The sequence below is a fragment of the Taudactylus pleione genome, unplaced genomic scaffold (genome assembly GCF_031769625.1).
Source record: "Taudactylus pleione unplaced genomic scaffold, aTauple2 ptg000199l, whole genome shotgun sequence".
Taxonomy (NCBI): Eukaryota; Metazoa; Chordata; class Amphibia; order Anura; family Myobatrachidae; genus Taudactylus; species Taudactylus pleione.
In genome coordinates, this window is record NW_028284601.1 from 5859093 (window position 1) to 5880415 (window position 21323).

General features: G+C 48.6%; 2 protein-coding genes across 11 annotated transcripts in view; both read right to left on the reverse strand.

Moving 5' to 3' along the window:
* B3GNT8 (UDP-GlcNAc:betaGal beta-1,3-N-acetylglucosaminyltransferase 8) overlaps nucleotides 1-21323 on the reverse strand; it is a 36931-nt gene that overhangs the window by 12154 nt on the left and 3454 nt on the right. The window contains exons 1-2 of one of the 5 annotated variants that reach the window (XR_015878972.1): nucleotides 5870-5962; nucleotides 1783-3149 (exon numbers count right to left, since the gene is read on the reverse strand). Coding sequence is in view for 4 of the 5 variants with exons in the window: in XM_088477061.1 (XP_088333187.1) it covers nucleotides 1944-3149; nucleotides 5870-5878 (1215 nt within the window). In the remaining variant the exon portion in view is untranslated. Of the gene's footprint in view, nucleotides 1-1410; nucleotides 3150-5858; nucleotides 5963-21323 lie in introns of those variants that run through there. The other 4 variants (XM_088477061.1, XM_088477062.1, XM_088477064.1 and 1 more) reach the window with 4 other exon arrangements.
* The window catches only part of DMAC2 (distal membrane arm assembly component 2), a 47980-nt gene continuing 32548 nt past the window's right edge, over nucleotides 5892-21323 (reverse strand). For all 6 annotated transcript variants that reach the window (XM_088477065.1, XM_088477070.1, XM_088477068.1 and 3 more), the window contains one exon: nucleotides 5892-5996. In XM_088477065.1, coding sequence (XP_088333191.1) covers nucleotides 5963-5996 — 34 coding nt within the window. In that variant the 3' untranslated portion in view covers nucleotides 5892-5962. The remainder of the gene's footprint in view (nucleotides 5997-21323) is intronic.

Below are 21323 nucleotides of genomic sequence, written 5' to 3' on the forward strand. Positions count from 1 at the left end.
AAAAAGATTTGCCTATGAATAGGTGGTGAAAGAAAATGCAGAATTGCAGTTTTGGGGTGCAAACTTCGGGAAACCACTCAGCACCCTTGGGACAGCGCCCCAAAGCATAACTGCGTCAAAAAAAAAAACTTACAAAAAAGAGGAACACCCCAAAAAATTACTTAGAAAAAGGGGGCGAAAAAGTGCAAAGTGGGGGTACAAACTTATAAACTAGCAAAATAGACTTTTGGGGGGTCTGCAAGTTTGGGGGAGTTGTTTTTTTGATTGCAGGTGCTTTCTGAAGGTACGTTTTTCAAAACTTCAATTTTTCGAATTTAAACCATGCTTGCACCAATTTTCATGTACCCCAAATTTGCCAGGGCTACTTATTGTCTCAAAAAAAACCAAAACTGCTTAATGCTATTCTTCACCACTTGCGCAAAGACGCTATTTAGAAGCAATTGACAGCACTTAAGTACCCCATATAGCTTCAGTAGGGCTATTCGGGGACATCTATATTGATCCCCAATGATCCCCAATGTTAGTGCATCTTTTGGGGGGTGTCAGACTGATTTCCCCATTTCTGACAGCACTTTTCGCCTGTTTGAGTTTTGCCGGGATGTGTTTTTGCGTATTTTGGAATTGAATAGGGCGAATAGCAGGGGCGTGCCCGATAAGTTTCCGCGGCCAAATCACGCGATGTAGACGTAAAGTCGGACAGGCAAAACCCTTCTCACTTTTCGCGGCTAATTGAATACGGCCCTTGGTGTCAGTTTACTGCAGTTTTTTACAAAAAAATTTCTTTACAGTGGGACTACAGGTGCCAGCGGGCCCAGAATGGTCGGGCATGCTTACACTACTTGTTCCACAAGTGCCATCATGCAGGGGCAGGTTTGCTGGGACCTTTAGCCTCACTGTAAAGAAAAATATAATATTTCTACATTTTACACCAATAACCACACATCCTCCGCCTCTGGGGATGTGGGGAATTGCCCTGGGCTTGTAGATACTCAGAGTGTAAAAAGAAAATAGAGCCACCTCCTAACAATAACTAGGTTTGGACAAGGATGAGGGTTTTATCAAAGGGTTCAATGATACCTAGAACTGATGTATTTCATCATTGTTTCTTACACAAATCCTGTGCTAATGTAGAAGTGTGAATTAGTTAATTCTTGCTGGGGGCCATAGAGTTTAGACCAGAGGTTCCCAAACGTAGTCCTCAACGCAACCCACCGCAACAGTTCAGGTTTTAGAGATATCCATGGTTGACACAGGTAGTTAAATCAAATTGACTGAAGTACTAAATAAGTCACCTGTGGTCAAGCATGGATAGGATATCCTTAAAACCTGGACTGTTAGGGTGCCTTGAGGACCGAGTTTAGGAACCTCAGGTTTAGACACAACCATCATCAGATTATTGAATGACCTAAATGTGAGTGTAGTCCTGAATACGAGGCATCCATTGGAGTCTATGGGGTAGATTTACTAAAACTTCTCAAAATGGAAAATGGAGATGTTTCCCATAGCTGCCAATCAGATAACTATCATTGCTCTATAGCATTCTAGAACATGGATAGACATAATGCCTGTTTTAGAGGCTTTAGTAAACTTACTCTTAATAATTATATTTAATTTCACTTTGACAGAGCAGAATTTGTCTCGCAGATACCACTCATACTTACAGAGACGACTACAACAAGAAATGGGGGTCTCTATACAGAAGGATGTATAATTACCATCTATTTCACTGAACCGTAACAATGACATAAACCCTTCCCTTTAAAAAGAACATCGTCGACTTGCCGTTTATATGCATCAGCTCCGTTACTTCATCTCTCGTGACATGTACAAGCTGTGGCCTGGTATTGCGGGATCAACAATAGACATGAGAATATTGTACGGAGGACGGGGGCAAAGAGGCACAGTAATAGTATATCTGTCCAATATAAAATAAGACACCAGTATCAGCACTGCTGCGTTGTCTCATAGTTCTGACCCCACATCTTCAGCATCTCCTGAGGGCTCTTCTGATGTACCAAGAGGAGATGCTTTTCAGCGCAGCTTGAAGAGGACTTCCCCACTGCTGGCATGTTGAATGTCTTAAATCCTGGGTGCCCCATGGGATGCACACCAAGAGCCATGAAACACATTCCCGTGTAGACGTCATCAATTGGAAATGGAACCACAAAATGGGACATCAAGTACAGCCATGGTGTCAATGATCCAGAAAACACGTAGCCTCCTCCCCCAGCATAGGGTGGATAAAACCCGACATAGAAAGATGGGGGGATATAGTACTTACTCTTCGGGTCTCTAAAAGGTTTGGCTGACTTTACAACATGTCCCATGTAGAGGGACTGATGCCGATGGTTGTGCAGTAATGACAGAACGTGCACTATTTTGGGAGTTTGTGCAAACACATCATCGTCCCCTTTCAGTATGTAACTGGCTGAAGCACAATGGGTGTTCGCCCACCCCAAAAACAGTTGGTCTTTAAGAGTCAAGTTGAAAAAGGTGTCTACAAAGTCCCACTGGAGAAGGTCATGTGAATGGCCATTCTCATACTCCAGTAGAGGAGAGAGATCAGGCCCTAGGACTGTGCCTAGGAGAAAAACCAGTCTTACATATTTTCCCCCATAACTCTTTTCTGCTCCCCAACTGTCCCTTATTGCTTGTCGCTGGGCAAAATTCTGCGGGGAAGACTTGATGGCCAGAAGAAGAAAAGTCCTGTTTTGTGAACATTTGTCTGGCTGATCTATGATGAGCCTATGGTTGCGGCATTGACTATGAGACAGGAAGCTCTGTAAGAGGTCTGGGTAGGGTTCAGGTGTTTTTATTTGTGGTGTTGGTTTGCTACACGTCCATGCCCTTGGTCCCTTCAAGTCCAGCAACTGCAATTGTTCAACATTCCAATATGCCCCACAATTGATAACGTTTTTTCGCAACTTCTGTGCCAAGGTATGCAGGGTTGCCATGGATAACTCCTCGTCTGCTTTTAAGGGTTCAAGCATTGCCAGAAGATTCCGGTCGGGTTCTGAGGAGATGTACATTGAGTGGTCATTGATTTGGGGGGACGTATAAGTAAAATCCACGTAAATCTTGAGGGCAAGCAACGTAAGGAGGGCAATGACTGAGATGCTCACCTTCCGGCATCTCATCATGGCTGGAGGCTGTGTGAGGAAAGACAACATACATGTAAATCTAGTTGCACTGAGGGTAACCTATTAATATTATTTTGTGTGTATTTAGATTTAGGTTGTCCTTATCACCTAAACACAGCATAGGCAGCCATTTTGTGGGTTAAACTCCCACGCGGAATGCAACCTATTGCTTCTCTAGGAACGAGTGACCTGCCTGAGCCACGGAATGCTTCAGTAATGTCACGGATACCTAGCGATGTTACAAGTTCAAATTGCAAAACACTGCAGAGTATATTGGTGCTATAAAAAAAAAAAAAAAGTCAGTAAATAGGACGTAAAGTTTTACAGTATACGCCCGACTCACAAAATGGCTGCCGACACAGCGAGTTTGAATACACTGTAATAAACAAACACACGGAGAGGACACATTTTCTGTGCATTGTCACATTTGTGTGTTTTAAGGACTATAAAAAAAAAAATACGATTTTACATGATAACTTTCTGTGATAACACTTAAGATACATGTTGCAGAATATATAGAATAATACAAAAAAAATAATATTTGCGCACGTACACACTCAACTACGACAGACGTTAATATCTTTAAAAACATTTAAATCACAGAGGGCAGGATAACGGTGACACACTGAGAGCTATCCGCTTCCTGACTATAGGCAATTGCAAGTCATCCAACATGCCAGCAGCGGGCTCTTGCTGCTGAACAGTACAATCCATCAAAACAATGAAGGCTGGTATAAATATTGCCCAAAGCAAAAAAAAAAAAAAAAAAGAAACGGCAAGAAAAAGTCAATGATCGCCTCCTTACTGCGAAGCCATCACAGCTTTCTGCAGGTCTTACAGCAGATGCACCGAGACTCTCTACAGGTCTTACAGCAGATGCACCGAGACTCTCTACAGGTCTTACAGCAGATGCACCGAGACTCTCTACAGGTCTTACAGCAGATGCCCGAGACTCTCTATAGGTCTTACAGCAGATGCCCGAGACTCTCTATAGGTCTTACAGCAGATGCCCGAGACTCTCTATAGGTCTTACAGCAGATGCCCCGAGACTCTCTACAGGTCTTACAGCAGATGCCCCGAGACTCTCTACAGGTCTTACAGCAGATGCCCCGAGACTCTCTACAGGTCTTACAGCAGATGCACCGAGACTCTCTACAGGTCTTACAGCAGATGCACCGAGACTCTCTACAGGTCTTACAGCAGATGCACCGAGACTCTCTATAGGTCTTACAGCAGATGCCCGAGACTCTCTATAGGTCTTACAGCAGATGCCCGAGACTCTCTATAGGTCTTACAGCAGATGCCCCGAGACTCTCTACAGGTCTTACAGCAGATGCCCCGAGACTCTCTACAGGTCTTACAGCAGATGCCCGAGACTCTCTATAGGTCTTACAGCAGATGCCCGAGACTCTCTATAGGTCTTACAGCAGATGCCCCGAGACTCTCTACAGGTCTTACAGCAGATGCACCGAGACTCTCTACAGGTCTTACAGCAGATGCACCGAGACTCTCTACAGGTCTTACAGCAGATGCACCGAGACTCTCTACAGGTCTTACAGCAGATGCACCGAGACTCTCTACAGGTCTTACAGCAGATGCACCGAGACTCTCTATAGGTCTTACAGCAGATGCCCGAGACTCTCTATAGGTCTTACAGCAGATGCCGCGAGACTCTCTACAGGTCTTACAGCAGATGCCCCGAGACTCTCTACAGGTCTTACAGCAGATGCCCCGAGACTCTCTACAGGTCTTACAGCAGATGCCCCGAGACTCTCTACAGGTCTTACAGCAAATGCCCCGAGACTTTCTACAGGTCTTACAGCAGATGCCCCGAGACTCTCTACAGGTCTTACAGCAGATGCCCCGAGACGCTCTACAGGTCTTACAGCAGATGCCCCGAGACTCTCTACAGGTCTTACAGCAGATGCCCCGAGACTCTCTACAGGTCTTACAGCAGATGCCCCGAGACTCTCTACAGGTCTTACAGCAAATGCCCCGAGACTCTCTACAGGTCTTACAGCAAATGCACAGAGACTCTGGACTGCTGCACACTCCATTTAGATGGATTGAAATATTTGCATATTTTTTTTACATATTAACTAATTTGGACCAACTGAGATAACAGCTATGGTTCCAATAGGAAACAAAGCAGGATATCACCCAGCTCCATGGGGCATGCAGTGATCACAGAGCCTTGGGTTCGCCATACCCTCTCCTGTCACTCACACGGCTTACCTTACAGGGACAGTCTAGAGATAATTCCAGCATCAGTTCAATGACTTGTCTCCTCACCACTCCCTGCCCGCTGCCTCCTCCTGTTTACATGATTACTGTAGCAGATGCAGCAGTCTCTCCCTCCCATTCGCCACCTCCCTGCTTCCCAAGGAAGTTTTATTATTCAGAATAACCCAAGAGTCTAAGCAGAGCTAAATTATTCAGCACTGAATGAACCTTGGTTATAAAGTGATCTCTTCCAGAATGCAATGCACTGGAATACACAGATTCATATTTTGCATCCCCACAGTGTGCTAATGACAGGGACGTGCAGTGGGTCTAGTGTGTGATTACGGAAGGACTGTTACATGGCACTTTTAAAGAAGGGGGGGGGGGGAAATGACTCCATAAAAAATGAAAACAGTGCAATAAAAGACGCACTAAACCCAAAAATAAAATATAGCAGAGTTCAAGGATTGGAAATAAAAAAGACTAAATATTTACCATGCGTTTACCTTATCCATCAAAGTGCGCAAATCCTGTAACGGTCCAACGACGGTCTCCTCTATTCTCTTACGCTTGGCCTGTTTGACACATGAATGGGTAGTTTACGATGGAGGGGTATCAACGCCTTCAGCTTGTCTGAAACAGGCCAGAGGTAAGAGATTAGTGGAGATGAGAGTGTGGCCGTTACAGGCATGAAGTACACCGGGATGTCTGGCAAATGGTGCATGCAATGTAGAGATAAATTACATTTATTGTGCTAAATCACTAAGGGGTCTATTTACTAAGCCTTGGATGGCGATAAAGTAAACAGAGATAAACTACCAGCCAATCAGCTACTGTCATGTCACAGGCTGTGCTTGAAAAAGGACAGTTAGGAGCTGGTTGGCTGATACCTTATCACCGTCAACTTTATCTTCATCCAAGGTTTAGTAAATAGACCTGTAAACTCAACCCAATATAAAAAGTTCACGTTTGATAATTCAAAGCCTGTCAGTCCTCTTTAAATAAAATGTTGAAAATAGGATTTTTGGACTTTTGCTAAATCTTTTTTTTTTTTTTTTTAAAGTCCATTGGGGGACACTGAGACCATTCTCTCTCTTTCATCCAATTGGGGGGTCACTGCAACCATGGGGGCTTTCCAAACCTGCCTCAAGGAAGGGAACGCTTATACTTCTTTCTACCTTTAACTAGTCCCTTTGAATATTGAAACAGTAACGTGAGCCTAGTATTCTCAGGAACAGATATCCGGACATCTTCCTTTTCACAACAATCTTTACTTGGAAGGTCCTTAAGTGAGAGCGTATATATTTAACTGCTTTGAAGGTGAAAAACCTGTTTCTCAGAACCTTCTTGAGATCCAGGAGATCATTTTTCAGTCTCTGTAAGTGTAGGATATTTTCCATTGGCAGTAATATGCTCTGAAGGGTGGTATCGCATAGCGGCCCCAATACCATTCGTTGGAACAGAGGAAAGTCTTAGCTCTGGTAATTTATTAAACAACCAGAGACTGGGCTGTCAGCTGTAAGTGGGACTAGAGAAAGGACTAGGACACCACTTTTGTCCAAATAGAGAGCCACCATTACTCACCTGGATCTCAGGTGGGCACCATCACTGCCATCATTTTTGTAAATACTCTTAGTTCTGTAGCCAGAATGAAAGGACGAGCACAACATTTCTAATGGAGATTCTCACTGAGAACCTTGATGTGTTTCCCAGATTCAGGATGATTATATACGTCCAAGAATCAGTCTGGATAAAAAAACAGGATAAAATAATATCCTCAAACCCCTTTTTCTTCCGGAATTACAATCACCATTCCTGAAGGGATTAATGAGGGAATGATCGCCAGTTCACACTTGCCGATGGACAGATATGTCTGCAGACATATCTGTCCCGCGGCTTTGCTACACAGCCAATTCGATATGTCTGTGAGGAATCGGTATGACATGCCGCCAGACCTATGCCCGGTAGATGTAATACCAACGCCGGAAGACAGTGAAGATCCCAACAGGGTGCGTATTTTAACTATTCCTAACCCTTCCCCCCCGAACCCTCCTTTATGGGTGCCTAACTCTAACCTCCTCCCCTAGTGCCTAACCCTAACCTCCCTCCAGGGGTGCCTAAACCTAACCTTCCCGCACCCTAAACCTGATCCTCCCGGGGGTGTGCCTAGCCCATATCCTCCCCCCTAGTGCCTAACCCTAACCCCCCCTTTCCCTAGCCTAACCCTAACCTTCCTCAGGGGGTGCCTAACCCTAAGTCCCCCCGGGGGTCCCTAAGCCTAACCCCCCCATCCCTGGGCTAAGTTTTCTACTTACCCGTTGTGGATGATCGGGATGGCGGGGATCGGTGTTCCGGCGTCGGGATTAACATAGGAGTCATTATTTCGACACCCATGTTAAATTCCTTGCTGGGACTGCGCTTTTGGGAAGCTGGCGGTCGGCATTTCGACCGCCGGCTTCCTGACCGCATACCGCAACGACGCCGTTCACAGATATATCGTCTGTACACACTGGCCGACGGCCAGCAGATATATTGACCGATCAATTGATCGGCCAGTGTGTACCCAACATAACTCCATCATTCCTATAACCCAGGTGTATGAATTAGAGCTAGAACACAGATCCTGAAAGAGAAGGAGGCGGTAAAGGTGTTACATTCAAAAGTGACTGGATTGTTCGGTCTGCTTTCCGAGATCTGAGTCAGAGTGTGCAGCAACCATTAAGGCCACAGTCATGGCTTCAATCAGGCCTGCATCAAGGGCAGCATCACTCAGATATTCAGATGCCCCCATGATGTGGTCTACTAAGGGAAGCAATTCAGACTCCGGTTACCAGATTGTCATCTGTCCAGACCATATTTCTGTTGCCTTATTTACCCAGATAGAGACATTTTGGCTCCTAAGAGCAGTCCAGCTTGCTACATAAATTTATGTCAAAGTAACTCCACACTACTGTTCTTCCAAGAGACAGCATTTAGAGTAAGGCAGCCCATACACGGTAAGATTTTGTAGACGATGTGGTACGATTTCGATCGATCGCAATGATCAATCATGCACATTGTGTGTGGTTTGGCATGCTGTACGACGGCGATGCGCGTCCCCGCCGTCGTACATCAGCATCGTAGATCTTATGAAAAACCATAAGATCTGCGATCCGTTATGCTGTTAAATAAACGAAGCATCTTGTAAGATGCATCGTTTACCATTCACAGCAGCATGCGATGCATCGGGATGAAATTGAATATGTACCGTGGTGTTGCACGTTTTCAAATCGCCCCGTGTATGTCCCACATAAGAATCATGGACGATTTAACCTGTTGCCTGCTCTAAATTTAAAATCTCCTATCAGGTCTAATTCAGGCTTCGCTGGGTAAACCCCCAATTGAGGAACTTGTGAAGAAAATTCTCTGTTTCTTTTTTGTCTTAAATCTAATCTCATCCTGTATGTTATGGGTCTGTCCCATGGTTAATATTAAATCATCAATATCCTGCCGTCTTGTATGATCCTCCCTAGCGATAGAAGAATTCTCAGAGTCAGAGTCCCCCAGCAATTCGCATTCCTCCTGAGGGTATGAATACTCAGGTTCAGAATCCTCACAGGACTAGAACTGGGTGGAAGTAAGGTGTCTGCAAGTTTTCCGAGTAGAAGCACACCCTGAAATCCTCTCTAATGTGGTAGAGATGTTTCCGAGCATGTCAGACTTTTATAGACTCTTTGTCTAAGATGGCTCCACCAGCGCCCCAGGGATGTGATCTGAAATTCCCTGAGGTAAAGTTTTATTCCCTAAGGCATTAGAGGGGGGCACCGAAAGAGGAGCTACACTTCCATTTCTAGGGAATGCAGTGTGTAATTTTTGTGATGCTTAGGGCCATCTAGCCTCCCCCATTTCAGCTGTGTCCCCTTCTGATCTGCACATTCCACTGTTCCTAGCTTCAGAATCTGCACACCAGTGCTCGGCTCAGGTCGTCCATTAGGCAATTTAGCCTGACAGATACAATATAAATTACAGAGTTTCTGCTGACAGAAGGGTAACAAGGCAGAGGAAGAGCTGTAGTGCGCCATCTAAAAGAAGAGGGTGCAATTACAAAGGCACACACACACACATTATATTTTTTATATACATACATATATATATATATATATATATATATATATATATATACACATACATACATACACAGTGTAGAGCACAAGATAATAGATCTGTATGGGCAGCACAGTTGGTGTAGTGGTTCCTTCTGAATGGTGTGGGGTTTGCATGTTTCCTCCAGGTGCTCCGGTTTCCTCCCACACTCAAAAACATACTGGCAGGTTAACTGACTATTGGCAAAAAAAACCTGACCCTAGCGTGCGTGCGTCCATATAGACCGACAGCTCCACTGGGTAATGGACTGATGTTAATGACTGAAAGACTTTCTGTAAAGCGCTGTGTAATGTGTGTGCACTACAGAAATAACTTAATAAAATATAAGTTAAATCTACATACCGGTAATTCGTCTCATGTCCTAGCAGCTGCCAAATATACGGCTGCGTCCCACTGAGAGCAAACAGAACCCAAACCATCCCCCTTGGTTTTCATACTTAGTATAGGACTTGTATTTATCATTTGTGTCCGATGGTTTTATCATTAAGGGCCATATTCAATTAGCGGCGAAAAGGGCCGGTTTCGCAAAAAAAAAAAAAAAAGGCAAAATTTTTGCCAAAAAACAGGTGAAAACGGCAACAGGCGAAAAAAAAAAAACTGGATAAAAGTTTTCTCCATCACAAACCAGGAGAAAAAAAATGTAAAATCCTAATTTTTGGCAAAAAATTTGGGTATTTCTTTCAGAACCCTTTGGACAGACCCCCCCTCCCCCCTTAATAATAAATTACCGCAAACCATTTTTGTAAGTTGCGTACTTTGGCGAAAAAACGACTGCGCAAATTTTGGGTAAAAAAAAAAAGTTGAAAAAAGAATGACGGCTATTTTTTCTCCAGGAAATTAGTGATCCACGTAAATTGGGGGTACGTTACAATGGGTGCAAGTATATTTTCGTGTCGTAAAAACCATTAGAAAACCGACTGCTGTGACTGCGTGCGATGTTTAAAACACTTGACACATCCATACTGCCTCCCCAAAAAATCAGACCAAATAACGCTAAAACCATTTTCAACTTTTTTTTTTTTCAACCAAAATTTGCGCAGTTGTTTTTCATCAAAGTACGCAACTTACAATTTTTTTTTTTTTTTTTATGGTGTTCAAAGGGTTCTGAAAGAAATCCCCACAATTTTATCCAAAAATAGGGATTTTGCATTTTTTTTCTCCTGGTCTGGGAAGGAGAAAACTTTTCTTCAGTTTTTTTTCGCCTGTTGCCGTTTTCACCGTTTTTTGTGTGTGAAAATGTTGCCTTTTTTTGGCGAAATCTGCCATTTTCGCCGCTACTTGAATACGGCTCTAATGTGGAAAGTCCAATTGCTGGTATTACGGATGTGCAGACACATCTCTTTTAATCACTGCACGCAAGCTATAAATGGTTTCCTTCCAAAGGTCGATGGTTCTACCCTCAATTGGGGAAAGTCCGATTGCTGGTATTACGCATGCGCAGACATCTCCTTTAATCAGTACAAGCAAGCCATCAATGGTTCCCCGGTTAAAAATCACAGCCCACTGATGTGTGACCCTTTAATGGGCAGACAACCCTAGTGCACAGTTGGCGGTTTCCCATATTTCGAGGGGGAAGCTTTTCAAATTTGTGCAGAATTCAATCGAAGTGTTAGCTCCTGGACCACCCTCTACACCTGCATGTTCACGGTGCTCCACAACAGGATAAAAGAGAACAAAGGAGTTATGGTAAAACTTACCTTTGTTAACTCTCTGTCTTCTAAGTCCATAGGGTCCACAGGGAGTCAATGGGGTGTAGGTGGTACTTGGAGGACCGAACACCAACAGCAAAAGCTTTTTAGTCCCAGGATGCTCCGGTCCTTCTCCCTATACCCCGCCCACAGCCTGAAGGCAACTCAGTTTTGTCAACAAGCCCAAGGCAGGAGCAGGATAGGAGAGAAGGAACGACTGGTACACTGAACAATCACACTCTCCCACAGAGAAGGAAACAAGTGACAAAGAGAAGAAACCCATGTGCGTCAGGGCAGGTGCCCTGTTGACCCTATGGACTTCGAAGAAAGAGTTAACAAAGGTAAGTTTTACCATAACGCTCCTTTTCTTCTTCAGGGTCCATAAGGCTCCACAGGGAGACAATGGGCATGTCCCAAAGCAGTTGTTCAAGGGCGGGGACACTCCTGAGAGGAGAACCCGGCATCCAAAGGAAGCATCCTGAGAGGCAAATGTATCAAATGCATAGACCTTAAGAAAGGTGTGGACAGAAGACCACGTGGCTGCCTTTCATAGTTGTTTGTCAGATGCGCCACGGCAGGCTGCCCACGTGGGACCCACAGAATGAGTAGAATAAGCAGATACTGGCCAAAGGAAGGCCAACCTGCGTGTAAGCCTGTGAGATAGTCATGCAAAGCCATCTGGCCAGAGTCTGTGTGTTAGCTGGCCATCCCTTCTTGTGGAATCCTATAGGACAAAGAGTGAATCCGTTTTCCTGATGGAACCAGTATGATCTACGCAGATCTTCAGAGCACAGACCACATCTAAGGAGGCCTCATCTGCCAAGAAGTCTGGTGATTGGAAGGCCGGAACTACAATTTCCTCATTAAAGTGGAAACTAGAGACCACCTTGGGAAGGAAGGCAGGGCGCGTTCGTAGAACAACCCTGTCCTGATGAAAGATCAGAGATGGTGAGCGACAGGAGAGTGCCCCTAAATCCGATACCCTACGGGCAGAGGCTATAGCCAGAAGAAAAAGAGTCTTCGCAGTGAGCCATTTGACGTCTACTGAGTCCAGGGGTGTAAGTGGAGGTTCTTGAAGTGTGTGGAGAATCACTGACAAATCCCACGGAGCCACAGGAGGGACAAAGAGTTTGATTACGGAGAACACCCTGCAGGAAGGTGTGAACATCCGGCAGTGGAGCAATACTGCACTGGAACTAGATGGACAGAGCAGAGGCGTGCACTTTCAGAGAGGCCAAGCGGAGTCCGAGATCCAAGGGCTCTGTAGATGGCTCGGAGTTCTAGGACATAGATTGGTAAGTTCGCCTCGGCTGGTGTCCAGCGTCTTTGGAAGGAGTGCTGGCCGGTCACTGCGCCCCACCCACGGAGGCTTGCGTTCGTGGTGAGGAGTACCCATTCCGGGATCCAAAAGGGGCGACCCTTGTTTAAGTCTATTGCCACCAGGAGAGGGACAGGCGAACCTCCAGAGAGAGGCCCATCGCCTGGGATCTGAACAGATAGGGCAGCACATTCTACCTGGAGATAATCAGGTGTTGTAGGGGCCTGGAGTGGAACTGAGCGGACTCCACCATGTCGAAAGTTGACACCATAGATCCCAAGGTCTGCATTGCAGAATTAATTGACACTCGCCGATTGTGGAGTAACCTGTGCACTCGGTGTTGTAGTGCGGAGATTTGTCTGCTGTCAGGAAGATTCTCTAAGCCTGAGAATCCAGGAAAATGCACCATTCTTTGAGAAGGGGTCAGGGAAGACTTTTTACAGTTGATCATCCAGCCGTGCGTTTGTAGAAAGGCAATGGTTACCTGTAGATGGCACTGAAGGACCTCTGGAGAGCTTGCTAATAACAAAAGATCGTCCAAGTATGGGAGCAGTCTGATCCCCTGACGACGAAAATGGGCTGCCATAACAACTGCCATGATCTTGGTAAAGACCGGTGGAGCTGTAGAAATCCCAAAAGGCAGTGTTTAAAATTGGTAATGTTGCTGTAAGACATTGCTGATGAGAGGATGCTATAGGTACATGTAGGTAAGCGTCCAGAGCAGTCATTCCCAACCTCGGTCCTCAAGGCACACTAACAGTCCTAGTTTTAGTGATATCCAGGCTGCAGCACAGATGGTTAAATCAAATTAACTGGGATACTAATTAAGTCACCTGTGCTCAAGTATGGCTATCCTTAAAACCAGGACTGTTAGTGTGCCTTGAGGACCGTGGTTGGGAACCCCTGGTCCAGAGTGTCCAGAGACACCATAAAGTCACCAGGCTCCATAGCCAGGACAATAGAGCGTAGGGTTTCCACATGAAACCTGGGCACCCTGATAAACTTGTTCAGAGACCTGAGATTGAGGATAGGCCAATGAGACCCATTGGGCTTCTGAACCAAGAAAAGGGTAGAATAGCCCTTCCCTTGCTGTGATGTCAGAACCAGAATTATAACCCCCGAGTGCAGCAAGGACTGAATGGCCTTCTGTAGGAGCAGGGCTTTGCTTGGGTCTGATGGAGGGCCTGTGCAAAAGAACTGCTGGGGGGGGCGCCTCAGGAATGAGAGGGCGTACCTTTGAGAGACCACTTCTTGTACCCAGGCGTCTGTGGTGGTCTGACGCCAGAACTGGGCGAAATGAAGAAGTCGGACTCCCACTCCGGGAGCTCCCAGGGGGAGGCCCACCCAGTCAGGCTGAAGGCAAGAAAGCAGTCTTAGAAGCTGCCAAGGTAGTCACAATCTTGTCCAAATATGGGCCAAACAGGATTTCCCCAGAGTAAGGCAAAGACTCCAAAGCCTTTTTAGAGTCAGAGTCTGCCTTCCATGATCGAAGCCACATGATACAGGGGGGAGGTAACCACTGAAGAAGCAGATGCTTTGGAAGCTAGGAGACCAGTATCCAAAACAATTTTTCCTAAATAGGAGGCTGCATCCCTAATGTGAGAGATGTAGGACAGCTGTTCCCGAGAAGCATCAGATGGAAATGTGTCTCCTAGGGCCTTAGCCCAGCTCTCAATGGCTTTTGCCACCCAGGCCGTAGTCATGGCAGGAAGAGTAATAGCTCCTGTAAGAGAGCATATAGACTTCAGGCAAGCTTCAATCCTTCTTTCCGTGGTCGTCTTCAAGGAGGTTGCTGTATGGATAGGTAAGGTAGAGTTCTCTACCAGATGTGTCACATGGAATTCTACAGCTGGGGGAACTTATTTGAAGAATTGATTTTACAGTTGTCACTAGTGCAGGTATATTCAATTTAGACGGAGGCTCCTCTTCCCCCGAGGGAGAGTCAGAGAGAGAGAGAGGTCTGCGTCTTCTGCCTCCCCAGACGATAACTCAGAATCTGATAGCTGGCTGGACTGGGAAGATAACACAGCATACTTAGTAATTTTACTAAGTAAGGGTCTCTCCTTTTGCAACATTTCTTGAACGGCTGTAGAGGTAGCCGCCAGACTCTGCACTGAGGTAGAAAGTACGTCTACCCATGGAGGAGGCAAAGGAGGCACTGGATTTGCAGGGAGTACTTGTTGTGGCCATCCCATAGGGGGAGCTACCACAGGGACTGCTAGGTGGTCCACAATTTTTGCCAACACCTGTGAAAAGGAAGCCCAGGGGGATTCCTGAGGAGACGCTGCAGGGGCCGATTGGCCAGGTGCCATATAACAAGATGCACATAGACCATCTTGAATGGGATCCTCTGGAGCTAAACCTGCTAAATAGGACTTACAAGAAACCAGAGTAGGAGCAGTAGCCTGCTTGTTACTCTTGCCTTTGCTAGACATAGCTGCAAGGGTAGTATAGCACACAATATGGCACAATGCAGTGAGGAACGCATATATATGTACAATGTGGCACAGTGCAGTGCGCAACACAGATATACAGAAATACAAGTAGATGTGAAGTACAGTGAACCCCCTATACCTCAGTATTCCAGGGTTATAGTGAAAGAAAGGGAAAGGTATAAGCTGACAGTTGAAAAAAAAATAAAACAAACAGACAGCAGCGCTAGCATAAGTCACATACAATGCAGAGTATATAATATAACTGCAGTGGGCACTAAATTCAACTACACAGACCGCAGTGGCTGGTAGGAAATAGCGCTGTATAACCTGGCTCCTAGGAGAGGTATACAGGGAGACTGGACCCAGCGTTCCCGGAGATTTGTGGCTGTTTTCAGAAAATGGCCGCAGAGTCTGAGGGGGGGAGGGCGAGGGAGCAGCTCAGGGGCGGCAAGACTGCAGTGGAATGGCACCCTGAGCTGGGGGAGAGACCGCAGGGAGAGGGCCGTCTCCCCTATATTGACATCAATCACCGCGTCCCTGGACTTAGCTATCCCCTGCGCCAGTATAAAGTTATGCCCTGGTGGTCTAGTGGAGTCTGGACGAAACGGTATCTACATCAGCGCATCCGGTCTGTCCCCTGAGACCGGAGGCAAGACTGCACATACACGCGGATTCCCGCCTTACCTGTTCCCCGGTTGCAGTCTGGGGCCTGGGGAGCCACGCTAGCCAGGTCCCCGATGCCCCGCCGATAGTATCTAACCTGTGGCTGGAGTCGCGGAGGGGCGATGGAGCAGCAACGCAGATGTCCAGAGGACTGTCTAGCGCTGATTGCTCTGTTACAGTAAATAAAAGAAAAATATGAGATATGGTAAGAACTTACCCTTGTTATCTCTATTTCTACGAAGTCCATAGGGTTCCACAGGATACCTTGGGGTATAGGTGTGACGTCAGTCGCAGGGCACCAAAGAGTTAAGCTTTCAGCCTCCCAGGATGCACTAGGTCCCCCTCCTATACCCCGCCCCCGGGCCAAGGCACCTCAGTTAGTTACCAAGCCATAGGCCGGAGGAGGAGAAGGAAGAGAGAGAACAAAGATCTGGACACATACAAGAATCACATTCTCACCAGAGGGAGACGGAAAACCGGTGACCAGAGCAAAGCCCATCTGCAGCACAGGTGCGACAGGGCGGGAGTCCTGTGGAACCCTATGGACTTCGTAGAAATAGAGATAACAAGGGTAAGTTCTTACCATATCTCATATTTTCTACTTCAGGGTCCATAGGGTATCCACAGGATACCTTGGGGATGTCCCAAAGCAGTATCCTTTAAGGGTGGGGACGCTCCTGTGCAGAAAGGAGAATCCGCCGCCCGAAGGAAGCATCCTGAGAGGCGAAGGTGTCAAACCTGTAATACCTCACGAAGGTATGGACAGAAGACCACGTAGCAGCCTTGCAGATCTGAACTGCCGAGGCACCACGTCGAGCTGCCCACGAAGGACCCACAGACCTAGTGGAATGAGCCTTCAGAGAAGGAGGGACCGGTAGGCCTTCATGAAGATAAGCTTCAGAAATAGCCATACGGTCCCAGGCTGCCAAAGTTTGCTTTGAAGCAGGCCAACCCTTTTTACAGAAGCCATAGAGGACAACAAAGCGTCCGACTTCCTAAACAAAGAAGTGCGGTCAACATAAGTCCTTAAGGCCCGCACAACATCCAAAGAGGCCTCACCCACGGAAAGACCTGGTGAGTTAAAGGCCGGAACAACTATTTCCTCGTTAACATGAAACTGGGAAACAACTTTGGGAAGAAACTCGGGCCGAGTGCGGAGCACTGCCCTGTTCCCATGAAAAACCAAGAAAGGGGGTCTACAAGAAAGAGCCCCTAACTCAGAAACACGTCTGGCTGAAGCAACGGCCAGAAGGAAAACAGTCTTAGCTGTTAGCCATTTAATATCCACTGAGCCCAGTGGTTCAAACGACGGTCCTTGGAGAGCCCTCAGGACCACAGCCAAATCCCAAGGCGCCACAGGTGGAACAAAGGGCGGCTGAATACGGAGAACACCTTGCATAAAGGTGCGCACATCCGGGATTGTAGCAATCCTACGGTGAAACCAGACAGATAGGGCCGAAACCTGTACCTTCAAAGAAGCAAGGCGAAGCCCATGATCTAGTCCCGCTTGCAGGAAGGCGAGAATCCGAGACAGACGAAACTCCCGCGGTGCATAACCTCTCGGTCGACACCACTGGAAGAACGTATGCCACACGCGATGGTATATCCTCGCGGAAGACGGTTTCCGAGCTCGTAACATGGTACGCACCACAGAGCTGGAAAACCCCCAGGACCTCAGCATGGCCGTCTCAACAGCCACGCCGCCAAAGACAGCCGAGTCAGGTCCGGGTGAAGACAAGGACCCTGAGACAGAAGGTCCGGTCGTAGCGGCAACCGCAGAGGACTGTCCACGGACAGACCCTGAAGGTCTGAGAACCAGTGCCGTCTGGGCCACGCGGGAGCTATCAACAGGAGCGTCCCTCCTTCCTGTTTGAATTTCCGGATTACCCGTGGAAGAAGGGAGACCAGAGGGAACAGGTATGCGAACCTGAACGTCCACCGGACGGACAGAGCATCCACCAGAGACGCCCCTTCGTCTCTTGTGCGAGACCCGTACACCGGCAACTTGTTGTTGTGCCGGGACGCCATGAGGTCGATTTCTGGAAGACCCCACCTGTCCACCAGTAGTTGAAAAACGTCCGGGTGCAGGGACCATTCCCCTGGATGAACGTCCTGGCGACTTAGAAAGTCCGCCTCCCAATTTAGCACTCCCGGGATGAAGACCGCTGATATGGCCGGAAGATTGCGCTCCGCCCAAACCAGGATCCGAGAGACCTCTACGAGAGCCGCCCGACTGCGAGTTCCTCCTTGCCTGTTTATGTAGGCCACGGTGGTAGCATTGTCCGACTGGACCTGCACCGGGTGACCCTGGAGAAACCGCTGTGCCTGCAGGAGAGAATTGAAGACCGCACGGAGTTCCAAGATATTTATTGGAAGCTCCGCTTCTGTCGGTGTCCACCTGCCCTGGAACAAGTGTGGACCCGAAACTGCTCCCCAGCCCCGAAGACTGGCGTCCGTTGTCAACAGGACCCAATTTGGAACCCAGAACGGACGTCCCTTGTTGAGGTGGGTCGTCTTTAACCACCACGCAAGGGACAGGCGAACCTCCGGGGTGAGCACAATCGTCTGGAATTCAGAGACTGAGGCAGCCCGTTCCACTTGGACAGGATCAGGTGCTGCAGAGGTCTGGAGTGAAACTGGGCGTATTCCACCATGTCGAACACCGACACCATGGAGCCCAGTAACCTCATCGCCGAGTGTAAGGACACCCGGCGGCTGTGCAGACAACTGCGCACCCTTGACTGTAAAGCAGAGATCTTGTCCTCCGTCACGAAGATCCTTTGCTGTCCCGAGTCCAATAAGGCTCCAAGATGCAGAATCCTCCGAGACGGGATTAGAGTGGACTTCTGCCAGTTGATTAGCCAGCCGTGCCGTTGCAGCAGTGCAATGGTCAGGTCCAAGTGGTGTAACAGGAGCTCTGGAGATCCTGCCACCAATAACAGGTCGTCCAAGTACGGCAACATGCGGACTCCTTGCAGCCGCAGAGAAGCCGCCATGACCGCCATAGCGTCCTGTATGTCCAATGACACCATGTAGTCCCCAGGTTCCAGCGCCAGAATGATGGACCGTAGGGTCTCCATCCGAAACTTCGGGACCCGCAAAGACTTGTTGAGTGCTTTGAGGTTGAGAATCGGACGATATGACCCATTGGGTTTCTGTACCAAAAATAGATTTGAATAGAAACCCTGGCCCCTCTGGGAGAATGGAACAGGCACTATAACTCCAGCCTGGAGCATAGTGTGCAATACCTTCCGCAGCTCCGTAGCCTTGTTCCGGTCTGATGGTAGACCCGTGGTGAAGAATCGAGCCGGGGGTCTGTGCCGGAAGGAGAGGGCGTACCCGTGAGAGACCACCTCCAGAACCCAAGTGTCTGTCGTAGTGAACGACCAACACCGGGAGAACTGCAGCAGGCGGCCTCCCACCCTGGGATCCCCCAAGGGGAGACCCGGACCGTCAGGCCGCAGGCTTGTCATCTGGCTTGGGGGCCGGACGTCTGGTACTCCATGCCTGTTTCCGGGGCTTGACCGATTTCTTAGGGCCAGCCTGTCGAGGAAACGACTGTGGTTTGGGCCTGCCCTGGGCCCTAGATGACCGAAAGGACGATGGTCCAGAACCAGAAGGAGCAGCGGCCGACGGGAGACAAGCAGATTTGGCTGCCGCCAGCGTGGCCACAATCTTATCCAGATCCGGACCGAAGAGAACTTCTCCGGTAAACGGCAACGCTTCCAGACCTTTCATGGATCTGCGTCCGCCTTCCAGGATCGCAGCCACAAGGTGCGACAAGCAGCTACCGCTGCTGAAGAAATTCTAGACACCAGAGTACTAATGTCTAGAGCCGCCTCGTTGATGTAGGTGGCCGAATCACGGAGATTGCCAATCAACTCCGCCTGTTCGGCCGGACAGTCGGATTCAAAAGAAGCCTCTAATGAATCCGCCCAGCGCTCCATCGCTCTGGCAACCCAGCAAATGGCCATAGCCGGCCGTGCTGCCCCCCCTGCAAGGGAATAAGCGGACTTCAGGCAGATTTCTACCTTGCGGTCCGTAGCATCCTTAAGGGAGGACATGGATGGCATCGGCAATGTGGCACTACGGACAAGACGGGTCACGTGAGAATCCACCTGTGGAGGGGATTCACACTTAGCAAAATAATTATCCGCGAACGGATAAGCCACCGCCAGGCGTCTCTGCGGCTGGTATCTTTTGCCAGGTTGTTTCCACGCCTCCTCTAAATGGTCCACCAACTGACCTGAAAGAGGAAAGACTGTGGCATCGCCCTTCACATCTTTGAAAAAGGCATACTTAGATTTAGCCGCTGGGGGAACTTCGTCCTCAATCACCAAGGCTGTGCGGACCGCCCGAATAAGTCCAGGAATATATACTTTGGACTTAGCATCAGCGTCCTTAGTATGGAAAGGTTCCTGATCGTAAGGATCCAGAATCTCCCCATCATCAGACGTCCCTTCGTCATCCTCATAAGGAGCGGACAGAGACGCCACCGGCCTTTTATGAGGCCGCATCACAGACTCCCCTTGCAACACATCCGACAAGTGCTGTACAGAACTCGTCAGGGAGTTAACCCACGCTGGCTCCTGAGAACCCGGGAGCGGGGAAATAGGGAGACTGTGGGGTACCACCAATTGTCGTGGGAACCCCTGCATGGGTGACGACACCACAGACTGCTGGGACAAACCCATCGGAGTAAACGCGGGCTGCGGAGCTAACTGGCCCACTAAAGCTGTTAACGCCTGAGCGAAACAAGCCCAGGGCGGCTCCTGTACCGGTGCTGTAACCGTAATAGGCCGCGCCATGGACAAACACTGCCGGCAAAGGCCCTCCGCGCTACCCTCCCCCTCCGCTAACGGTACTTTGCACGTGGTACACTGTAGCCGGAGGGGAAAATCACTTTCAGACATGATGGCACCACGTATGTGACCTCTCTCACCAATTAAGTATTAAATAGGCGAGAGACCACCCTGCAGCACCGCACCGCAAGGGCTTTAGCAGAAAGAACAGGGACAGTAATAAAGCTGACAGTTTAGAGAAGAAAAGTTACAGGCAGCGCTAGCACAGTCACATACAATGCAGAGAAATAACAATTCCTGCACTAACAGCGCTGATCACTCAACTACACAGACACAGGGCCTGGTAGGACACAGCGCTGCATACACAGACCTGAGCCACAGCGGAGGAGAGGTATGCGGGGGGACCCAGACCACGATGCTTCCTTCCAGACTTCCAGCAGCGTTCACCATGCGTTGCAGAGAAGATGGCCGCCGAGGAGCAGAGAGAAGCTGGCCTGGGGGAGGAGCGCTGACACAGGACCAGTCAGCACAGTGCAGAGAGGGCTGTGTGCAGCGGGGGAGGCGCCGGCTGTGAGACAGGGAAGGCGCGCTCCCCTGGCATGCATTTAACCCCTGGGACGCCGCAGCGCTACCGCTCTGCTGCGGTCCGCTGTCCCAGGGGGTAGTGGAAGCGCAGGTTGGTCGCCTGGCTCCACGCTGCAGCCAGTCCCCAGGGAGCCCCCTGCCTGGGGACTTAGGACCATGTGATCAGCGGGGACCCACCGCGGGACCCCGCTGCTTACCTCTGTCCCCCTTGAATCCGGCCATGGTCCGGAGCATCTGGGGTCACCGCTAGCTGTGACCCCAGACGCCCACCAGCATCCCCGGATCAGTACCGGCGTTCTGGTACCGGCGGGGTGTAGGGAAGACAG